The following is a 20,578-nucleotide window of genomic DNA, read 5'->3' as shown; positions in this document are numbered from 1 at the left end:
TATATATATATATATATATATATATATATAGAGAGAGAGAGAGAGAGAGAGAGAGAGAGAGAGAGAGAGATAGAGAGATAAATAGATGTATATATATACACACACACACTCATACACACAATACAGCCTGTATCGAACGTTCGTTCATGGCGCATGCTCGAAACATGCATGATAACTGAACGACCGTACACACGATAGATGGTGAACGATGGTCGTCCAATCGGATCTGCCGGGCCGGTCGTTCATTTCCAACTATCCTCGTTCGTCAGCGTCGTTGGTCACTTTTTTTAAGAACGATTTTTGGTCAATCGGTTGTTTGTCATTCGTTCGTCGTTCATTTCCAACGATAATAATTGGACGTGTGTACGCAGCTTTAGAGTCTCATGCTCCACCGACTGAGCCAGCCGGGCTGTTAACACACTGGGATGAAAAGACAAATCTGCTAGAGAAAAGGACCAAAACAAACTAACTTTCTATAAATGTGATTTTGATTCAAGAAGAAAGCATTTTTGTCTAACTCATTTTAATTTACCAAAAGTTCAAATAATAAAAATAAAATGTATTTGTATTTAAAGGAGTCCCTTGTAAATCTTTCAATGAGCAATTGAAAAACAATCCAAAAATTCATCTTAAAGTAGAAGTAAACTCACCTCCCCTTTCTTTCACCAGCATCTTCACCTTGTCCCTTTTGTGGGTTCTTGGATCTTTATTCATCTTGATTGGTCAGAATGACCTAACTCCCACTTATAAGAGTTTTATGATCTCGGCACTGAGATATGCCAATATCAGAGCTGTTCATGTGCAGATTCTGCAGAAGTTCTACTTATGTGGCCTATTTTCAGAAAGGATAATGTTTGTTGGGGAATGGTCTGAATAACATATGTTGTCTATATTTGTGTCAATAATTATATCAAGAGTAGAACAATATATATTTAATATAATAACACAATAAATTCTAAAGTAAGATTTATGCACTGAAGAATAAAAAAGTAAAATCCATTGTCATGGGATGAAAAATTCTTCAAACATTTACTAATTTTAGGAGACACCTTTAAGGTGTCAGGCATTTCTAAAAATGTAAGGAGAAAACTCTTGAAAAGAACTAGATGTAAGGTGTCTCCGTATAAAAAAATACCAAGATGATATACAGAATCATTTAGAAAAATCATGCAAAGAAAACCAAGATCAAACCAACTTATTTCAAAAATAAAACTAAAAGGTAAACTAGACAACATTCATAACCTGAATATACCCAATCTTATTATTATTATTATTATTATTATTATTATTAACCACCTGGGCGTTACACTGATGTCTAGATTTCTGTACCAAAAGCGTTACACTGTTTTTCATGAATTTTATTTTTAAATTGCAGACCTGTAACTTACAGAAATATGTCTGAACAAGGGTTCTAGTAGATATCATGAATGTAAAAAATGTTTGAAACACACAATCATGTAAAAAAAACCATTTACTTTTAATAAAATTAAATAAAAAACACAAAAATCAGCTTAAACAAGAATACATAAATAAATCAAAAATACTGAAAATGCAATAATTCGGTATACTGTATAGTAATATAGTCCAACGTCACATACCTATAGACAAAACCACATAAATATATTTTGTATTATTTTGTGTTGGATTGGATATAGGACTTTGTATTGAATCCAATACAAAATATTTGAATTTCCCGCTAAGACCCCCATCAACGGGCGCATTAACTAACATCATCAGGAATCGCCGAGGGACGTGTACGTGAACGCCGGGTATTCTAATTCTTTCCGAACTTCTTTACTTCCATGCAAAAAGTGTTTAATTTTTAGCATGGAAATTTATTTTAGATTGTAGGCTATAATTCACCGAATTACTCAATAATTACTTATAATTCACCGAATTAACGCATAACTCACCGAAATATGTCCAAAATTAAATTTAATAATAAAAGTTTTTTTTATAAAACATAAAAAAAATCTTTAAAAAAAAAATAGTGTATAATGTAATGTACCTGTACTGTAACTTATATAATATATATATGATACAATTATATATAATATATAAAGATTTCTTTGTATTGGACTCAATACAGCTTTTTTGTATTGAGTTCAATGCAAAGTTATTTGAATTTCCCGCCCCGCCTCCCGCACCGACGCATGCAGCGACGTCAGCGGGAAACCCCGGAGATCACCACTGCACATGCTGGATGAAGAAAAGATAGAAGACGTGTCCGGAGGAGCTGCAGGGACAAGGTATTTTTTTTCAGTTGTAATCCGATTGTCATACAATGTTGTATGACAATCGGATTGCAATATAACGCATGTTTATATTTTTAGCCACCTTGACTTTAGTTCGGGGTTAACGATCGTAGCAAGTTTGCTTACCCCGAACCAAGGTCGGGCTAAACGCTCGGGTGGTTAATAATATTATTGTATTAATAATAATAATATTAATAATAAACAGTATTTATTAGGCACCAACATATTACGCAGTGCTGTACATTAAAAAGCAATCTAATGAAAGCTAATTCAAAAAAACAAACACATCTACAGCTGAGTATAAATACAAGGTGTAGTGGACAGATTTCAGGCTGGGTCTACATGGACGTTTTGAAAAACGCGTGTAAACGTTCCTATTGCGTTTAGATGCATTTTTATGCACTTTTATTAGCATTTTAAAGCTTGCCTTTAAAAAGCTGTAAAACGTATATACTGCGTTTTCCCACGTTTTTCAGTGGTTTGAACGCGTTTAGGTTTTAGTGCTTATAAAATCAATGTAAGTGTTTACCCACAATTTCCAGGGTTAACCCCGCGTTTTTTTTTTAATTGTTGCAAGGAACGTTATAGATAACGCTCATAAACGTGCCTCAAGGAAATGTCCTGGTGTAGATTAGCTCATTGGAATGCATGGGGATTTTAAACATGGGCTTTTAAAACCTCAGGTTAAACGCTGGGGAAAACATCCGTGTAGACTAAGCCATAGGTAATTTTTGTACGTTTTTTTATTTTTCACGGATGCAACATTACAGTAGGAATGAATTAAGAGTCACAAATAATCTCAGGCAATGCTCTAATTCCAATATGTTTCCTACGCCCTCCATTTTCTACATCATCCACATGTAATTTCTTGAGAAATCCATTTTTCCTTGGGAAATTTGGTTTGACAGTATTTAAATTATCTGTATCTTTCTGGTTACACCATGCATAATCAAATCTACGTTCCTGTTATCCACTTCTAATTAAATTAGCAAATGAAAAAAAAGAACAAATTTTGAATAATTTGGGGAAGAAGCCAGGTAATGTGTGAGATGTCAACATGACTTACCAATGCCATTTTGTGTGATCTCTGCCTCTCAGCCCCCAATTTAGCATTAGCTGCTGTAGAGGGTGAGAAGTTTACTAGCGACCTCCGCCTGCTCCTGACAACCCTCTTGCTCTTCTTTTGCAAAAGCCAGTCCTTTATACAACTGCACCCAATGGCTACTGGTCAGGAGTTCCCCTCCCCAACAAATGACTGGCTACTAGTAGAGAATTTGAGAAGGGGGAGTGAGTAGGTCAACAACAGAGGACTTCCCATTTTAGTGGTAGGTCTCCTTTAACTTTAAGGGCAAATATTTTAAGGTAAAGCAAAAGAAAGTACCAAGTAGTAAAAGGGAAATTAAATACGCTGGTTCCTGTCTATTGCAAACTCCTCTTTATTCTCTCTATAATACACAATACTGTAGATAACTAACAGATAACTTTCCATGTTTCGAACACAACCAAATCTGTCCAAACATATATCATGAAAAAAATCTATCTCCTGTGTGGGTTAAGATGATGTTCTCACTTTCTTAGGCACCCACATAGTAACGCAACCAAAACCACTCACTCCTCCATGGGGTACAGGTAGTCCTTGGGTACAAAGTGTCCAATTGGAGTCGCCGGGTCTCCAGTAATATACAGTTTTAACAAACCTTTCCTCATTTTCCCCACCCAAAACATAGATTTTTTGGTTCCATTTAACAACACCAGCAGACGCTATTTTCTCAGGGAGTGGTGGGACCTTGAGTTCCTGAGACTCCCAACCCTGTTCATCCAAGCACAAACATCTAGATGTGGCCACCGCCTGCCTTGTAGATGGACAATATTTATCATAGCCGCCAATCACAAATATCTTGTTATCTATTGTCACTGCTCCTCCTAAAGCCACAACAATTTTATTTGGAACATGACTCCACAAATCTGAATTTGTATCATAAATCAGGAGTCCCTTATCACTGAATAAACGCTCCGGCCCAGTTTCTCCTCCTATGAGGTACAGTTTTCCTTTTAACTGTGTGGATGCAGAAGATTGCAGTGGCAAAGGTAGTTTAGATAACTCTGACCAACAATTTTTGGATAGGTCAAAGCATTCCATTGAGTCCAAAATGCCATCTCTATTCCATCCTCCCACTGCAAATAGTTTCTTCCTATAAGATAAGAATGCATGTTGAGACCTGGCTCTCATCATACTTGGTAGTTCTGTCCAACAGTTGGTTACAGAATCATAAACATGGAAAGATTGAGAAACAGAGTCATCCTGATTTATTCCCCCTGTCATATACAAATAGTTCTCCACAGCAAGGCATCCAGGATACATCAAAGATTTTAAGGGAGCCAGTTTATTCCATTCACCAGAAACAGGGTTATAGCAGTCTGGAAAGAAATCATTATCGTCAAGAGTGTCATCTTCTCTGGCCTGAAGGTCCATGCACACAATCCAGTTTTCAAACATACCTTGGCGCAATTTGAAAGGTAATGGTTTCTGAAGATTAGACAATTCCAGACTTATTTCTCTTTTGACTTCTTCTAGCTCCTGAGGCAACATTAATGAAAACCGGATGATTCTGCATAGCTCTACAGGAAATTGACTGTCCGCCACCCTATTGGCTTTCCACCAGCGGAGGGCCAGGTTAAAGATGCAAAGTTCTGAAGATACCACCAACTGATCGGAGGAAAGAATATTTATTAATTCATCCTGCTGCAAATGAATAAAATCTTCTTTTTCATAAAGGCTGGCTATGTGCCAGCTAATGTAATGAAGAGCTGCACTTTGAAGTCTGTTGTGATTATGACTATGAGCCAGTCGGTAAACCCAGAAGCAGTTGTCATTGGTCATGTTGTAAATGAGAAACCTAAAATAAGGCAAAATAGAAAATCTTAAAAGATATGTAAGTAGATGCCGAAAAACAACAATGTCATTTAAGCCTAGAATACCAAATTCAGAAGTGTTGGTTAACCTGCAATAAGAAATTGACTAACACGCCTACCAAAAACATGTTAACATTTCGTTTTGGGGATCAAAATAAAAGTTTTTATGCTGGCACACTATTTTAGTAAATTCCCAGCTGTTTTCAATATAATTTGATAAATGAACAAAAATGTTCAATGAAAAAGCATTCTACACTTAACATTTATTAATTAATGTATTATTCAATGTATTAGTAAAGTTGAACAATTGTCTGTGGACCCATTAAATGGAATTCTACTCACTTCCCATACAAGTGACACCAAGACAAGAACTAAGAGGGAATATCTTACAAAAGCTACACATATTTTTTAGTAGAGTAAGAGAAGGATAAATCCCACGCCAGACTTTTGTAAATGCGGTTTGTGTGAGTTTTGGAGTTTCTGTCCTGGTGACAACATTGTTACAAGGACAGGGAAAAAAGGTTCCAAAGGGACAGAAAATCAATCTTTCTAATGAGGCTTGAGAAAACAATTAAACTTGAAAGAGGTGTTAACCCTTTCTCACTTATGTACAGAAATCGGTCACAGTAGAACAATTAAGTCAAAAGTTTAGTTGAAAGCAAATAGGTAATGACAGTAAGTAAAGGTTGTAAAGAGAGTCATTTTATTTACAGCTAGATGGATAACAGCAAAGAGGATTTTTAATAACAGCGGCACAAAAGGACTCGCCCAACGTGGGGCTCGAACCCACGACCCTGAGATTAAGAGTCTCATGCTCTACCGACTGAGCTAGCCGGGCTGTTAACAACTGGACACAAAAAGACAAATCCGTTAGAGAAAAGCACTAAAACACACTAACCTTCTATAAGGTTGGGTCTACATGGACAGTTTTAAAAACGCATGTAAATGTCCCTACCACATTTATATGCGTTTTATGCACTTTTACTAGCGTTTTTAAACCTGCCTAAACTTTTCTAACTCATTATGATTGACAGAAAGTTCAAATAATAAAAATGAAATGTATTTGTATTTAAAGGAGGCATTTCCACATCTTTCTCATTGACCAATTCAAAAGCAATCCACAAATTCATCTTAAAGTGGAAGTCAACTCCCCTCACTTTCAGCCTTTAGAATACCAACGTCAATAGTGTCAGTATGTGTTGGTTAACCTAAAATAGGTTACTGAATAAATTGCCTACCAAAACATGGTAACACTTTGTTTTAAGGACCAAAATAAGGTTTTTATTATATCACATTGTTTCAGTAGATTCCCAGTTGTTTTCATTATAATTTGATAAATGAACAAAAATGTTCAACCAAAAAGCATTCCACACTTAACATTTATTAATCAATGTATTATTCACTGCAATCTTATATAGCTTCCTGGCTGCAGCTGACAACGTACCTCTCTCTGCAAATGGCACAATTATATATAAGGCTACATAAAATCCAAAACAATCCACATTATTGGCTGCAATGCTAATAAAAGATTAGAAAACAATAGGAATGGTTCCCATTTTGTGTGTAATACCAGAGCTATCAGAAACAGAACAGTGTTAAAAATAAGATCCTGCATTGATGTGAGCTTGAAGGTTTACATTGATGTGTAGATGAATGATTCCTAAATATGGGGAAAAATTTGTTTTTTTTGGTAGAAAAGCTTTTATCCTTTGTGAAATGTGCACTGACTGTGGTGCAAGTGCAGTGCAATGTACAATCCTGGCTCATTCTAGTAGAACAACCTAGGAATATTAAAATACAGATCACAATTATGAAGGCAGATATTCTGCTAGGGGTTCATTGACCTGGGACTGAATGATGTTGCCTCCATTGTTTTGGAGCCAATGCCACTTGCTGAATGACACCAATAATCTTTTAGATGTGACTGTGCAGCATTCTGATTATCACCAAACAGTTTTCTCCCCATTAAAAATTTCTCCCACTAACTTCTGAGAAATCAGTTTTAATAAAGTTTCTTTGAGACCTGGTAATTATTTTAAGGGTTCCTTTGGGTTAGAGGGTTGAGAAAGGCCGCATTAGCTTGTTAACTTGACTTATTTAATTATGGTTATATGTCTATATTTTTTCTTTGGAGAGAGCAGAGAAGAATCTTTGGATGTCTGTATGTAGCTAAGGTAAAGGTAACTGAATAAATCAATTCACTTGTTTGTGTAAAATTTAAGTTCTGATTAGGTTTAACAAGGCACCACTTTTCTAAATAAAAGTTCGGCACACAACAGGCATTTGAAAAGTCGGCCAAAAAGATATAGAACAGTATGTAAAAAGAATCATTCTTATGTAAATGTATTTATTTTTTGTAATCTTGAACATAATTAAGAGAGAAAAAAGGTCAGTACTACATCTACAAAACTATTATACCTTCTTTTAGGAATCAGTGAACCCTATATCTGCCTATAGGCATCATAGGACAGTTAAATGTATTGGCACAATTTTATCTTAGGGCCTGTGTTGATGGGTTTTGGGCTTTTGTTTGATACAAGTTCAAAAATCCATTTACACAGGCCCTAATTCTCCTGGCAAGTATTGTATACAGGACCTTAAACATTATGTTGTCACCTATATGTAAGCACCTGCTGCATAGATCTTGCATGGTGGTAATCTGCAGACGGCTGGACACAGTAAACAGCTCCTCAACGTTGCCAAAGCTGAGATCAGCCTCACCGCTGTATATAAAATGAAGGATACTCTGTATGGTGGAAGAGGAGACATCCTGGAGGCTGACTTTTCCATGCTCAGATTCTAGCATGGAGCTAGTGAACATGGCTCGGAAATAGGGGCTAACCGAAGCAAGTACAACCCTGCAATGAACAAATACATTGAATTGAGCACACTTTCAATTCTACTGTGATTCAAAGCTTCAGTGAGCAAAAAAAAAAAATAGGTAGCACCCAAAACTGAATACTAAGAGTGAAATTATGGTATTTACATTTTTAAACAAAGATTTGTGGACACTTTATTTGTAAACCTATAGGAGCTTGTTGAAATTATAACAGCATCCACTAATTGGAAAAGGCTTTTGAACATGGGAGAGCATCTGCAAGAAAGTATGTGTCCATTCAGCCAAAAAAAGGTATTTTGAGGTCAGGTATAGGGTTGCGCCTCTGGCATTCCCGCAAAAATTTCCTCAAACTTCCGATGGGTCAGCGAAATTTCGGCAAACCAATTTCGCAAATCCATCAGAAGATCAAGGAAATCATTACAATTCCTGGCACTGGAGGTTAATTAACCTCTAGTGCTGGGGATCGCAGTGGAACGGCAGATGAAATCTTAATGGAAACTTCATTGAGAGTTAGCCTGCAGTCGCAGCTGATTGGAGGCTCTCGCGTGCCTCTTCCAATCAGCTGTGACCGCAAAGTTCCTACAGTCACCGGGCTAATTAACCTCCAGTGCCCAGGGATCGCAGTGGATTCTCAGGGCTGCAATCGTTCATGCAGCCTTGGGAATCCTGTTTGTGATCTCTGCACTGGAGGTTAAATGGGGACAAGTCTCCCCATTCAAAACCTGTAGTGCTCTCTAATTGGCTGAGGAAAGCTTCCCTCAGCCAATCAAAGAGCACTAGAGTTTTTGAATGGGGAGACTTCCCCCCCCCCCCCCCCATTTAACCTTGGCGCTGCACTTATTGATCAGCACAGCCCGCAATTTTTTTTTTTTTTTTTTTTTAAAATTCGGGCTTGATCAGCGAATTGACACTGGCCTTTCTTGCTTACAATTTTGGTAAGCGACTGAACGGCCGAATTCGCCGCGGAATAGAGTTTTAAAAACTCGCTCATCCCTAGTCAGGTATTGATGTTGGATGAGAAGATCTGGCTCACAATCTGTTACTATTTATCCCAAAGGTGTCCAGTAGGTTTGAGGTCAGAGCTCTGATACTTGACTTCCTCCAAAATAATTAACAAACCATATCTTTATGGAACTGATTTTGTGGATAGAATACAGTTATGCTGCAACAGAAAAGGACCTTCTCTGAAATTATGACCACAACACCAAAAGCTGCTATTAAAGGAAACAGCTGAACTAAAAAATGTAAAGGGATGCTTACATACCATTGGTTGTATAGTGTAGTTGTATAGTTACATCCAGGGATGAAAGGCTATAAGAGCAACAAAGACATTACATCTAAAACAATTTCTAAATACAACAAACCTACCTGTGGCAGGAGAAACTTCTGCCCTCAGTTATTATGGTTGCATCACACAGTGCTCCTGCATGATAGAGCTCACGTAGACCTAACCAAAACACAATAAATGTCTTTGTTTTATGGAATATGTACAATTCAAAGCTATCCAGAATCCTATATGTCACAATGCAAACATGAATTGTATGAATTGCAGAAATGTTCCTGGCAGGCCCAGGGCTGGGGTTTAAAGGAGCAAATCTTGGAGGCTTCTTCTGATATCTGCACCTCTACAAATCTGCTCTTTGATAACCTAATAGATAGACCTAATGATAGATTTGAGTTTTACAACATTGCTGCTTTAAAGTTGATCTTCAGCCAGTTTATGTCACATGAGAAACTACACTGAATGAAAATTGCTGACTTTTTGAGATTGGAGCAGGCAAACATAAAATATTGCAGCATTTCTTAAAAGTGATATACATGACAGAGGACACAAGGAAATGTTTATTTTATAATATGTGTGCGCGTTATTAAAACATACAAACATGCACTATGGAAATAATAAGTAGGACCTTGGCCTCAGAAATTGCTATTATCCCTAAAGCAGTAATGGCTTCCTGTAGGCATTTTCCAATTGTGCTTTACTAAAAAAACATAAAAATCAACACACATACACAAGATCTCCCATATGGTCTAGCGGTTAGGATTCCTGGTTTTCACCCAGGCGGCCCGGGTTCGACTCCCGGTATGGGAAGATAGTACTTTTTAAATTTTGGTAGAAGTAATTTACTGGAAATACACACCATATTTAAAAATTTCATTAACATGAGTGTGTTCACATTGTTTAAATTACTTCAGCTCTAAGGAGTTTTAAATAAATCACTGGTTTTACACTACTTATACACTTCTAAACCCAGGGTGCCTTATTGTGCAAATGGAAAGTAGCTGTAGCAATTGCAGGCTGTAATTGTGAATAAGCTGAACAATTTGGTTAGATGTTTCTATACCTAAAGCTTGTGTAAAACAAACACAAGAAAAACAATTGTGAGGCGATACAGATAGTGTGCAGTCATATTAAAGCCATCTGAAGTAAATTTTCAATCGCCTCGTTAGCGCAGTAGGTAGCGCGTCAGTCTCATAATCTGAAGGTCGTGAGTTCGATCCTCACACGGGGCAAGATGTTTTCTTGGAACACCTTACCACATTAAAAGTGGATGCTCCATTTAGTTGCCAACACACGTCTTTGCCCCTAGGGGCAAGCTCAGATTTGCAGTGGGATCAAGTGATCCTATAAGGCAATGTTGTTTGGAATACTTTACTAGATGAAAAGTGGACCACCTACAAAAATGTGGACGTTCCTCTTTGCTGGCAGCCCCTTGAAACCCAGTTGGCAGCCCCTTGAAAACCATCTCATCAAAAGAGGGCACCTCCTATCACAAGGTGACTGGGCAAACAAAAAAGTGATCCCCCACTAGAAACATGAAGGTGTTCGGGCAAACAGTAGGTGACTTTCTATCATCCTTCTAAAGGTAAATGGGTAAACAGGTGACATTCCACCATCCATCTGATGGTGGCTGGGTGAGCGGTCAGATGTGGGTAAATTTCTGTTTATGTGTATAATTGGGTGATATTGAAGTCTGTGGACAACATGGAATTGGTGGAAACTATTTGGTGTGTGCTGCCAGTGAGGTTAAAGCTTGGAGAGTCTTAGAAGCAAGATACAAAGCACACGCACAGCAGTTGCTGCCCAACCCTTAGACTACACTGAATTGTATATGAGATATGTATCTGCCCGTGTGTGTCCTTTCAGCATACATTTTGAGAGTTTTCAAAATAGTGGCACCCAATCACGGAGCGGAGCAATAAGTGGAGAATCCAAGAACACATGCCACAGCTCTGCTAGGGCTGAGGGAGCAATAAGGAGCTTGGAGCTGTCGGGAAGGCAGAGCAGAGCTTTGCTAGGACGGCAGAAGCAATCAGCAGAGCTCTGCTCCACTGACAGCCCCTCTCTCCTGATTGCTCCTTCAGCCCTAGCGGAGCTGTGTTCTTGGATGTAGAACACATGCCACAGCTCCGCTAGGGCTGAGGGAGCAATCAGGAGAGTGTCTGTTGATTGTCTGAGAAAAGGAAAACCGGCAGGGTTTCCGTTTTCTTAGCCATTCAGCACTAGAGGTGAATGGGGAGACATGTCCTCATTTGCCCTCTAGTGCCTTGGGATCCCACACTGTCAGGAATCCCACGGCTGTGCTCATATCATGAATGCAGCCGTGGGAATCATCATTTCATTGTGAGATAATCTGTAAAAAAAAAAAAAAACACAGTTAACACAAAACACACATATCTAATAAAATACTTTACCATTTAAGTCTCGTCTTTTTTTTTTTAACACATATTTTATCCCTTTAAAGGAATGAGTAAGGTATGTATGTATGTATGAGTATGTACCTCTGTACTCATTGCCTGAAAGGGTTAAAAGTAAAACTCTTTTAAACGCTTATGTAAAATCGTGGAAAATCGCGGTAAAATGTGTCATAGGTGATTAGAAGAATTTTTTTTGGGTGTTTTAAAGGCTAGCTAGTAAAAGTGCAAAAAAACGCATATAAACATGTTAGGAACAATTATATGCATTTTTAATTTTTATTATGCAGAATTCATTTTTGCATTTCCACAATACCTTTTATTATGTTGCATTCTAATGTATTGTAATGTTCAAGAAAGGCTTCTGTGTCTTCGTCCATATACCAGGTGCGCTGATCAGATGCCATTTCCATAGTTTCTGTGCAAAATGTAAGGATAAGAACAAAACAAAGTAAGCAAGTTTTGTTTATGTTTTTTCAAATTGCAGCATTAAATAAAAATGTAGGTGATACTTTTGTTTGGGTAAGTGATTAAAAGAGTTAATGTAAACATGTCCTAAGGCTTCTGTAATCCCCAGCACTTAACCATTTCTCTTCCCTGTACAAGATCTGCTGACTGGCCACCAGTTTGTATGCAGCAATAAAAGAGAGACTGTACAACGGTGGAGTCTCTCATCCAGAGTATTTTATGAATACTATATATATTGTCAATAATGAGGAGAGTTTGGAGGACTTGAGAGAATCGGGGTGAAGTGATTACTGGCTTTGCACTGAAACAAGTTGGAGATATACTGGGAGAGTGGATAAAGGACCAAGGTAATTCCATAATGGAGATGATGGCGATTTAATAGAAAGTGAAGTGGTTTGACTCTTCTTTCTTTTATGGCCCTTTAGCTTCAATAGTACTCTGGGTATGTCCTGCTGTATTGAAAAAGGGGAAAGCAATTAAGAAATATATATTCTAAGGAAGTTGACTGGAGTTACGTGAAACGCGTTGAGAGTGTGGCATCACTTAGAGTCCCCAAATTATCAGCCAAATGGTGGAAATGTTTTTATGCTGGTTTTAATGACTGAGACAATAAATAATGTTTTAATAAAATGTGAAAAAGCAAATATATATTTTATGTGATTCATTACTGCCTTCAAAGTGCAACACATTGAACGCCTTTTCCTTTCTCTTTACACAATGCACTAAAGCTAGACTTTTCCTCTCTTTGCTCTGCAGTTAACTTAAGCTACATACACACGCACAATAACTGTCATTGGAAAGGATCTTTCACGATCCTTTTCAATGGTTAAACGATGCATGAACGAGTGCTGTACATACAGCACTGTTCTGCTCTACGGAGAGAGGAAAGGGAGAACGATGGAGCGGCACCCCGCTGCTCTCTTTCCACTTCGCTTCCATTACGATCGTTCGTCATCCATTGTCTGTGGATTTGCCAGGACAGTCGTTCGATGGACGCTGTACACACGCCAGATTCTCGTCCGATATCGGTCATGAGTCTATTATCAGACAAGAACCATTGGACATGTGTACGCAGCCTTATTCTATCCATACTACACAATAAACTGTAATTAACACCTTTCTTATTGAAATGCATTGACCCTTCCCCTCTCTTCTCATGCAGGATGAACCATTGTTAATCCTTTTTGCACACAATGCTATAGCCAACCTTCTCTCCTGCCTACAAACAATGCTCTGTGTTTAACCCTTTCCTCTCTGGTGCTCTTTAGTTAACCTTTGCACCTCTGCATACAATGCATTCTAGTTAACCCATTCACTTTTCTTCATACTTCTTTTAAAACAGAATCACAGTTACAAGCAGAGCATGTCTTCCTTCATGCACCACTTCCATCAGACAGAAAAAAAGGTGTTTGTGTACTTACAAAAGATAAAATACACTTACCTATTGACATATAGTAAAAAGGTATCAAACTAGCAAAAAGGTAAAAATTCTGGAAAACCAAACTAAAGACAGAATAGAAATCTCCATAAACAGGAAGAGAGCTATGCGTTCCAAGCCTCTTTCTGAAGCAGCTCTCCAGCTAAAGAAGTTGTTTCGCTGCTTGTTATTGGACAAATTCAGACACGTGACACGTCTGCATGTTCCTTGAGGTTCAGTTTTATTCTTTTATCATTGACAGTTTGAGTTGTGAGCTATATATTCCGTATATACATTCTATCTCAACATTATAAAGCTTTAAAAACGTTAGGTTTCTTTGAAAGGATATACCTAATGTTTTGAAAGCTTCATCAGACAATAAATCATATTATTTTTATTCCCTGGTGCATTTTCTGTTGACTTTCTTTGAGCCTAGGCTAGGAACACACATCCTAGGCATTTATTAGCATACAGCTTTGGACTCCAGAACAGACAAAGCCATCACGACTTCCCATATGGTCTAGCGGTTAGGATTCCTGGTTTTCACCCAGGCGGCCCGGGTTCGACTCCCGGTATGGGAATGTAGAGTTTTTGAAAAGAGTGCAGAGATCAAGTCTATATAATATGCAGAATAGCTTTTAGAGTGCAGGGGTCAAGTCTACCTCATACACAGCATAGCGTATAGAGTGCAGGGGTCAGGTCCATTGAATACACAGCATAGCGTAGAGAGTGCAGAGCTCAGGTCTATGTAATACACAGCATAGCGTATAGAGTGCAGGGGTTAGGTCTATGTAAAATCCAGCATAGCGTAGAGAGTGCAGAGGTCAGGTCCATGTAAAACACAGCATAGCGTAGAGAGTGCAGAGGTCAGGTCCATGTAAAACACAGCATAGCGTAGAGAGTGCAGAGGTCAGGTCCATGTAATACACAGCATAGCATATAGAGTGCAGGGGTCAGGTCCATGTAATACACAGCATAGCATATAGAGTGCAGGGGTCAGGTCTATGTAAAACACAGCATAGCGTATAGAGTGCAGGGGTTAGGTCTATATAATACACAGCATAGCATATAGAGTGCAGAGGTCAGGTCCATGTAAAACACAGCATAGCGTAGAGAGTGCAGAGCTCAGGTCTATGTAATACACAGCATAGCGTATAGAGTGCAGAGCTCAGGTCTATGTCATAGACAGCATAGCGTATAGAGTGCAGGGGTCAGGTCTATGTAATACACAGCATAGAGTGCAGGGGTCAGGTCTATGTCTTTCTTATCATTTTTATCGTGGAGAAACTCATTTATTAACAGCAGGGGTTCCTCAGTATGAAAGTGTTTTTAACTAGTATTTATATAAAGCTGACATATAACACATATTATATTAATACTACTAATAATAAAAAAAATGAGCGCTAGGACAACAGTCAATGGGAAGAGAAAATGTTAGTAAATGGTGGGAAGAAAAATCTGCCTGGAGACAGTGTGGAAAAAAAATATGCATTTGTGTGCATAAGAGGATAGAGATGAGGGGCAACACTGATGCTCTAAAGAGAAGTTTAGTTGGGGACAATATTATAAATGAATAAAAAGCAAAGCTATGTAAATTATGGAGTAGACACAAACAGGGTGCTAAATGTTACCTATGATATTCTTAAGAAGGCTAACCTATAGTCAGAAATATACCTAGAAACCCTCCAATACAGATTTCACTAATAGAAGGTAGAAATTATAACACAAAATCTGATGCCCCGTGTGAGGATCGAACTCACGACCTTCAGATTATGAGACTGACGCGCTACCTACTGCGCTAACGAGGCACATGGCTATATGAGTTACTTCCTCTATTGTTCTCAGACAACTGTAAGGATTACATTTTGTAGTGGAGAGTGGGAAGAGATCAATAGTAACCAGAAAGGGGAAGGGGAAGCTTGAAAGTGCTCATGAGAACAGCCTTTTTACCAGACAGGAAGAGAAAGAATCTCTCCAATGGAACCTCAAACAGCACTAAAAGATGACAAGAATTCTAATCTTTCCCCCTCAATCAAAAACTGGAAAACAATTAAAAAAATAAAATAATGCAGGCAAAGCTCAAAGTACTTAATTCAGCAGAGCATCACACATACACAACCTCACATATGATCTAGCAATTATAGGCAGGGCTAAGCTTTAAAAGTAAATCAGTGGTTTTAAAGTTCACATCTGTATTATAAAGCAGATACATTGGTACCTATAACATTCTGCAGTATCAAACCAAAGTCATAGTCAAAAATTCAAAATCATTCATACAAATATTATGAGTGTAATGCAGGTCTTAGAACAATGTGCACTGAAGTGTTGGTACCAACAACATACTCCATAATTATTGTGTAAGTGTAAAATATAAATATACAATAAAGCATAAATAGTGCAGGGGTCAGGCCTGTGTAATATACACCATAATGTATAGTGAGCAGGGGTGTGGTTTATATAAAATACTTTTCAGCACCTAAATAGCAGTGAGGACAGTGCAAGTACAACACAATGTCTGGAGTGAAGCAGTAAGGATAGCACCTACTTTGTTGGCCAATATGAAAAAAATTCCTGTGTCAGATGTTTTGAAGTCAGTTATCCCTGGGAAGACATAAATGTCTGTTTAGCATAAAATTTACTGGGTGGGAGGAAAAAAATGTCTAGTGCAAATTACCAGGAATAAGGGAAAAAATGTCTGAGATTATTATGGAGAGAAAAAAATGTCTGACAATGGTAGGACATTGGTAGGACAAAAATACATTTGTGTTTATGGGGTGGAGGTAGGAACAATAGTGACTAATGAGGATTGAGGTGAACAACTGTGACCCAGCAGGGGTTTGGGGAAAACAAGGATGCAGAAGGACAACAATAGCTACCAGAGGGGGTGGGGAGAAAACAATAAAACACAGGGGATAGGGAAAACAATAGTGAAAGATAAAAATTCCCAGGGCTCAAAGTTCAAATGGAGCCAGAAGATAAATCTAACACCTCAAATAAGCAGACTTTTGTTAGTTCCAAATAACATTTTTACCTGGAGGCAGAGATGTTATTTTTTTGCAAAGGAAACAGTCCCACAAAATTAAAGACAGTTGGGAGGGATGATTAGAAAACCTGCACAATAGGCATATTGTTTGCTGCCAAAAGCAGTTGCTGTATTGTCACTATACAGGTTAATCATTTTATCAATATGATTCTTACATGAACTGAGTGGCGGAAAAATAATTCATCTGATATAAGAAAGGTCAGGAACTAAACTAGAGAATACTCTTTGGGTAAGTGCACACCGGCAAACAAACGATCAACGATTATTCCCAATTATTTTGAATGATCGTAATGTGCACAATTCTGTACATGCTGTAACGATACGATCATTCAAATATAATCCACCAATAATGTACACACACTGGATACAATCATACAAACGATGCAGGAAGTGATATGTACAGGAGAAACAGTATCACAGAACAACCCTCGATCACTGAACGACCGTACACACAAAGGATTACGAATGACCGTTGCCTAATCACATCCGTCGAGATTCATCGTTCGTCGGTGTCGTTGACCGGTTGTTGTGCATTTTTTTGTCATCAATTATCGAACGATCTGCCGTGGATCGCTCGTTTCCAACAACAATTATTGCACGTGTGTACGCTGCCTTTATGTCACAGTCACACAACAGAAGATTAGGCAGTTTTAATTAATTCTTTCTTATGCTGATAGGAAGCCAAGATCAGAAGGAACTGTAATCTGATCTCTTTTACTCACAACTCTTTAAGAGTGGCCTTGATTGGAAGCACAAAAACTTATGGGAAGCCAATTTCCACAAGCCCGGCTAGCTCAGTCGGTAGAGCATGAGACTCTTAATCTCAGGGTCGTGGGTTCGAGCCCCACGTTGGGCGAATAAACATTTTGATTAAGCAACCACTGTGTAGCTTACCTGTCTCATAATTGTTAATAAATGCCTGCAGATTCCAACATAGTTGGGTTTTATACATTTCTCTCCCTGCATCTAATATTAAAACAAAGGAAAACAAAATGGTAAAAATTCTGTATATAACTCTAGTACACTAATGTTATAAACACTGATTGATTTAATACGCCTATTTTTATATTTTTTGAAGCATAAAGTTAAATATGTAGGTAGCAATTAGCAGCAAGAAATGTTGCAACATGGTAATTTAAAAACAAAGTTTCACTGTAAGAAGATGCACAACTAACTTTAGTCCACTCCCCCCAGGCCCTTAGGCCAGTAAGCATGTATTGTATCTTTTATTAGTGGAATTTTTACCCTAATGTGCATATGCTACCATCAATCAATATAGTGTAGGTTTATAATATAGTGCTTTTTATTATCAATTTAATTTACAGTGTGCAGCACAATGCTATGCTGAATTGCGGCATGCTGTCAGAACGGGCTCTAAATTTGTTTTGTTGTGCTTTATAGCTGGTAAAACGCATTCAAGTGAATAGGCTACCTAAAACATGGTACCTTACAGATGCAATAGTTTCTCAATACTATTGGAATTTGTGCATACAAATCAAAACAAATAACTGCTCCAGTGGCGCAATCGGTTAGCGCGCGGTACTTATAAGACAGTAACTGGTGAGCAATGCCGAGGTTGTGAGTTCGAGCCTCACCTGGAGCACATGTTTTAAATGACAATACATCTTCTGTTCACAGATCATTATCTTGTAACCATCATACCTGGGATGACCTTTAACTAACACAGGCTAGATTCATAAATACTCCATTATAAATGCAAAAGTTGGATGTTTTGTATAACAAAAGTACTTTGCAGGAATACTTAGTAATTTTAGTTTACAAAAAGGATACTAGTGAAGGTCAGAAGTAAGCAGTTGTCGAACCTTTTTTCTTGTGAGTCACATACTATGTTCCTATAAAATTAAACCTACATCCTAACAAAAAGTTTTTAAAGGTACGCTTTGTGTGCAGAAGCCCTACGCTGACCAGACACTGGTTGACAGTCTTGGGTACACTCAATAGAGATTTGGCTGACATATCAAACATTATCCATTGGTGAATGGGGGTAACCTAGATAAGCAATATTAGAGAAATATCAATCTGTTACCTGGTCATATACAATTTACTAGAGTATGGCCAGCTTTAGAAAGATGTATGGGAGTCATGTTACTGTTGGCTGGCCAAGCAAGATGACCAAAGATATCAAACCTAGAAAAAGAGCAGATGAAGATTTTGATGTCCATGAGGAAGCGTGCAGGAACTGTATCACTGGATAGGAATATAGTGAACTCAAGATTACATGAATATATAACCTCCACACCTTAACATGTGTTGACTTTAAATGGTATATATTCAAAGCAGAAACTCACCCAATTACAGAATATGCTGTTGCACATTTTTAGCGGTAAGCCAAGAAAATGTAAGTGATCTACTGGATCAATTGGTTAGCACATTCAAGGGAATGGGCTGCCTAATATATAGCACTTCCCAGGTTACACATTTTTTTTACATGACAATAGAGTACGTACATTTAGACTACAATTGACAACTGCTCCAGTGGCGCAATCGGTTAGCGCGCGGTACTTATAAGACAGTAACTGGTGAGCAATGCCGAGGTTGTGAGTTCGAGCCTCACCTGGAGCACATATTTTACATATACTGCTCGCAGGTGATTTTACTGCACATATGCTGTATATAATGGCAATAATCCGTAAAATAACCTCATGAATTTTCATTTTCCAAGGCATTAAATGACCTTTTTAAATTATTTTAGTTTCAGTTTAACATATTCTGTATTAGGCGCATGGAAATCATGTGACCACCTTCCTTTCTGACAAAGAAGCGGGGCTTAGGTAAGATAAACCAAGCATCAGGTCATTAACCCTGTACAATGTCAACAATTCACTGGCTCTAGAATTACAGTTCTGACAATGAAGTGAATGACTAACAGAATCCAATGGGAAGATGCTCACTGTTGACCTCCAATAATAAAGTTAACTGCATGGTCTTGCTGATTCAATTCATTCAATAGCGTGAGTGAGTTAGGCCACCAAAGGCTTTAGCACAATAACAATGTGCTAGATGCATTCTCTATGTGCCCAATGCTGCATATGAATTCCAAAAGAGCATGCCTCAAAGCTGAAGCATTCCATAGAGACTGCCTAATTGCTTTCAAATGAAAGTTTTGCCAGTGCATTTCAGAAGCCTACATTTGTAGTGTATTAAAAGCAGGGAGATTAGAATTGCTGATCCAAAACAAGCAAGTATATCAGGAAATTGTGAACCCACTTACTGTATACGTTTTCAAGCCAGTGTCATAAATACTTGAATCTGAAGATAGCCAGAAGTGAGATTTGTATGTAAGAGTATGCCAGTTCCTAAAACTTTGATGAAAGTTTTCCAGTACATGAACATTTCGCTTCTTTGCCCCTTTTACCAATGCAACAAATACTTAGAAATATTGCAACACAACTCAATGTCAATTCAATGTTTTTCTGCAAATCAATTGTGCTGCCTTGACTCTAAAATATGTGTCACGGTATGTAGGAAAAGGACTTTAAAGGCGATGTAGTAAAAAATATTGATGCAGGGACAGGATATAGAAGGGGAAGTAAGTTTGCAGAAAATTTGGGTCACACCTGGACATGGAACAGGCATCTCACCCCGCTAAGAATGGGACAGCGGTGCAGACATACCAAGTGACTACCTTTAGAGGACCCAGCAATCCTATGGATTACTTTTAAATGACTGATATATAAGGAGGTGGGAATTATTAGAAAAGGTTATCAGGTTATCAGGGGCTTCCCACACCGAGGTTACTTTTTGCCATAACTAATGCTAGGCATAAACACTACCCCAGAATCAATGAGAACAGCCACTCTCCCTACAATTCAAATACACTCCTAGTGTGGGTGGACTATTGCTCACATACATAAAGGGTTTTGGACACTTTTTTTCAGTGCAGCACACAAGACTTGTGCATTGCAGTGCACTACAGATATACAGTA

General features: G+C 38.1%; 1 protein-coding gene and 8 non-coding genes across 10 annotated transcripts; 6 read left to right on the top strand and 3 right to left on the bottom strand.

Moving 5' to 3' along the window:
• Positions 1 to 984: 984 nt before the first annotated feature.
• Positions 985 to 13,731, bottom strand: LOC140322982 (kelch-like protein 24a). Of its 2 annotated transcripts, XM_072399664.1 has the most exons (5): positions 13,613 to 13,731; positions 12,020 to 12,121; positions 9,376 to 9,454; positions 7,799 to 8,026; positions 985 to 5,152 (listed from the first exon to the last, which is right to left on the bottom strand). In XM_072399664.1, exons 1-5 carry the CDS (start codon positions 13,620 to 13,622, stop codon positions 3,808 to 3,810), a joined length of 1,764 nt encoding a protein of 587 aa, XP_072255765.1. In that variant the 5' UTR covers positions 13,623 to 13,731; the 3' UTR covers positions 985 to 3,807. The 2 variants fall into 2 exon arrangements, with proteins under 2 accessions (XP_072255765.1, XP_072255766.1); XM_072399665.1 differs by lacking the exon at positions 7,799 to 8,026.
• Positions 5,934 to 6,006, bottom strand: TRNAK-CUU (transfer RNA lysine (anticodon CUU)). Its single transcript has one exon. It is a non-coding gene; the product is annotated as a tRNA-Lys (tRNA).
• On the top strand, positions 10,028 to 10,099 carry TRNAE-UUC (transfer RNA glutamic acid (anticodon UUC)). Its single transcript has one exon. It is a non-coding gene; the product is annotated as a tRNA-Glu (tRNA).
• On the top strand, positions 10,449 to 10,521 carry TRNAM-CAU (transfer RNA methionine (anticodon CAU)). The gene has a single exon. It is a non-coding gene; the product is annotated as a tRNA-Met (tRNA).
• A 366-nt stretch (positions 13,732 to 14,097) lies between the features above and the next one.
• TRNAE-UUC (transfer RNA glutamic acid (anticodon UUC)) lies at positions 14,098 to 14,169 on the top strand. Its single transcript has one exon. It is a non-coding gene; the product is annotated as a tRNA-Glu (tRNA).
• A 1,154-nt stretch (positions 14,170 to 15,323) lies between these two features.
• On the bottom strand, positions 15,324 to 15,396 carry TRNAM-CAU (transfer RNA methionine (anticodon CAU)). The gene has a single exon. It is a non-coding gene; the product is annotated as a tRNA-Met (tRNA).
• Positions 15,397 to 17,414: 2,018 nt separating this feature from the next.
• TRNAK-CUU (transfer RNA lysine (anticodon CUU)) lies at positions 17,415 to 17,487 on the top strand. Its single transcript has one exon. It is a non-coding gene; the product is annotated as a tRNA-Lys (tRNA).
• A 654-nt stretch (positions 17,488 to 18,141) lies between these two features.
• TRNAI-UAU (transfer RNA isoleucine (anticodon UAU)) lies at positions 18,142 to 18,234 on the top strand. Its single transcript is given in 2 exon segments — positions 18,142 to 18,179; positions 18,199 to 18,234. It is a non-coding gene; the product is annotated as a tRNA-Ile (tRNA).
• Positions 18,235 to 19,121: 887 nt separating this feature from the next.
• On the top strand, positions 19,122 to 19,214 carry TRNAI-UAU (transfer RNA isoleucine (anticodon UAU)). Its single transcript is given in 2 exon segments — positions 19,122 to 19,159; positions 19,179 to 19,214. It is a non-coding gene; the product is annotated as a tRNA-Ile (tRNA).
• Positions 19,215 to 20,578: the final 1,364 nt, after the last annotated feature.

Source organism: Pyxicephalus adspersus, chromosome 2, assembly GCF_032062135.1.
Source record: "Pyxicephalus adspersus chromosome 2, UCB_Pads_2.0, whole genome shotgun sequence".
In the NCBI taxonomy this organism is placed as follows: Eukaryota; Metazoa; Chordata; class Amphibia; order Anura; family Pyxicephalidae; genus Pyxicephalus; species Pyxicephalus adspersus.
This window is presented reverse-complemented; position numbering and strand designations above follow the sequence as displayed.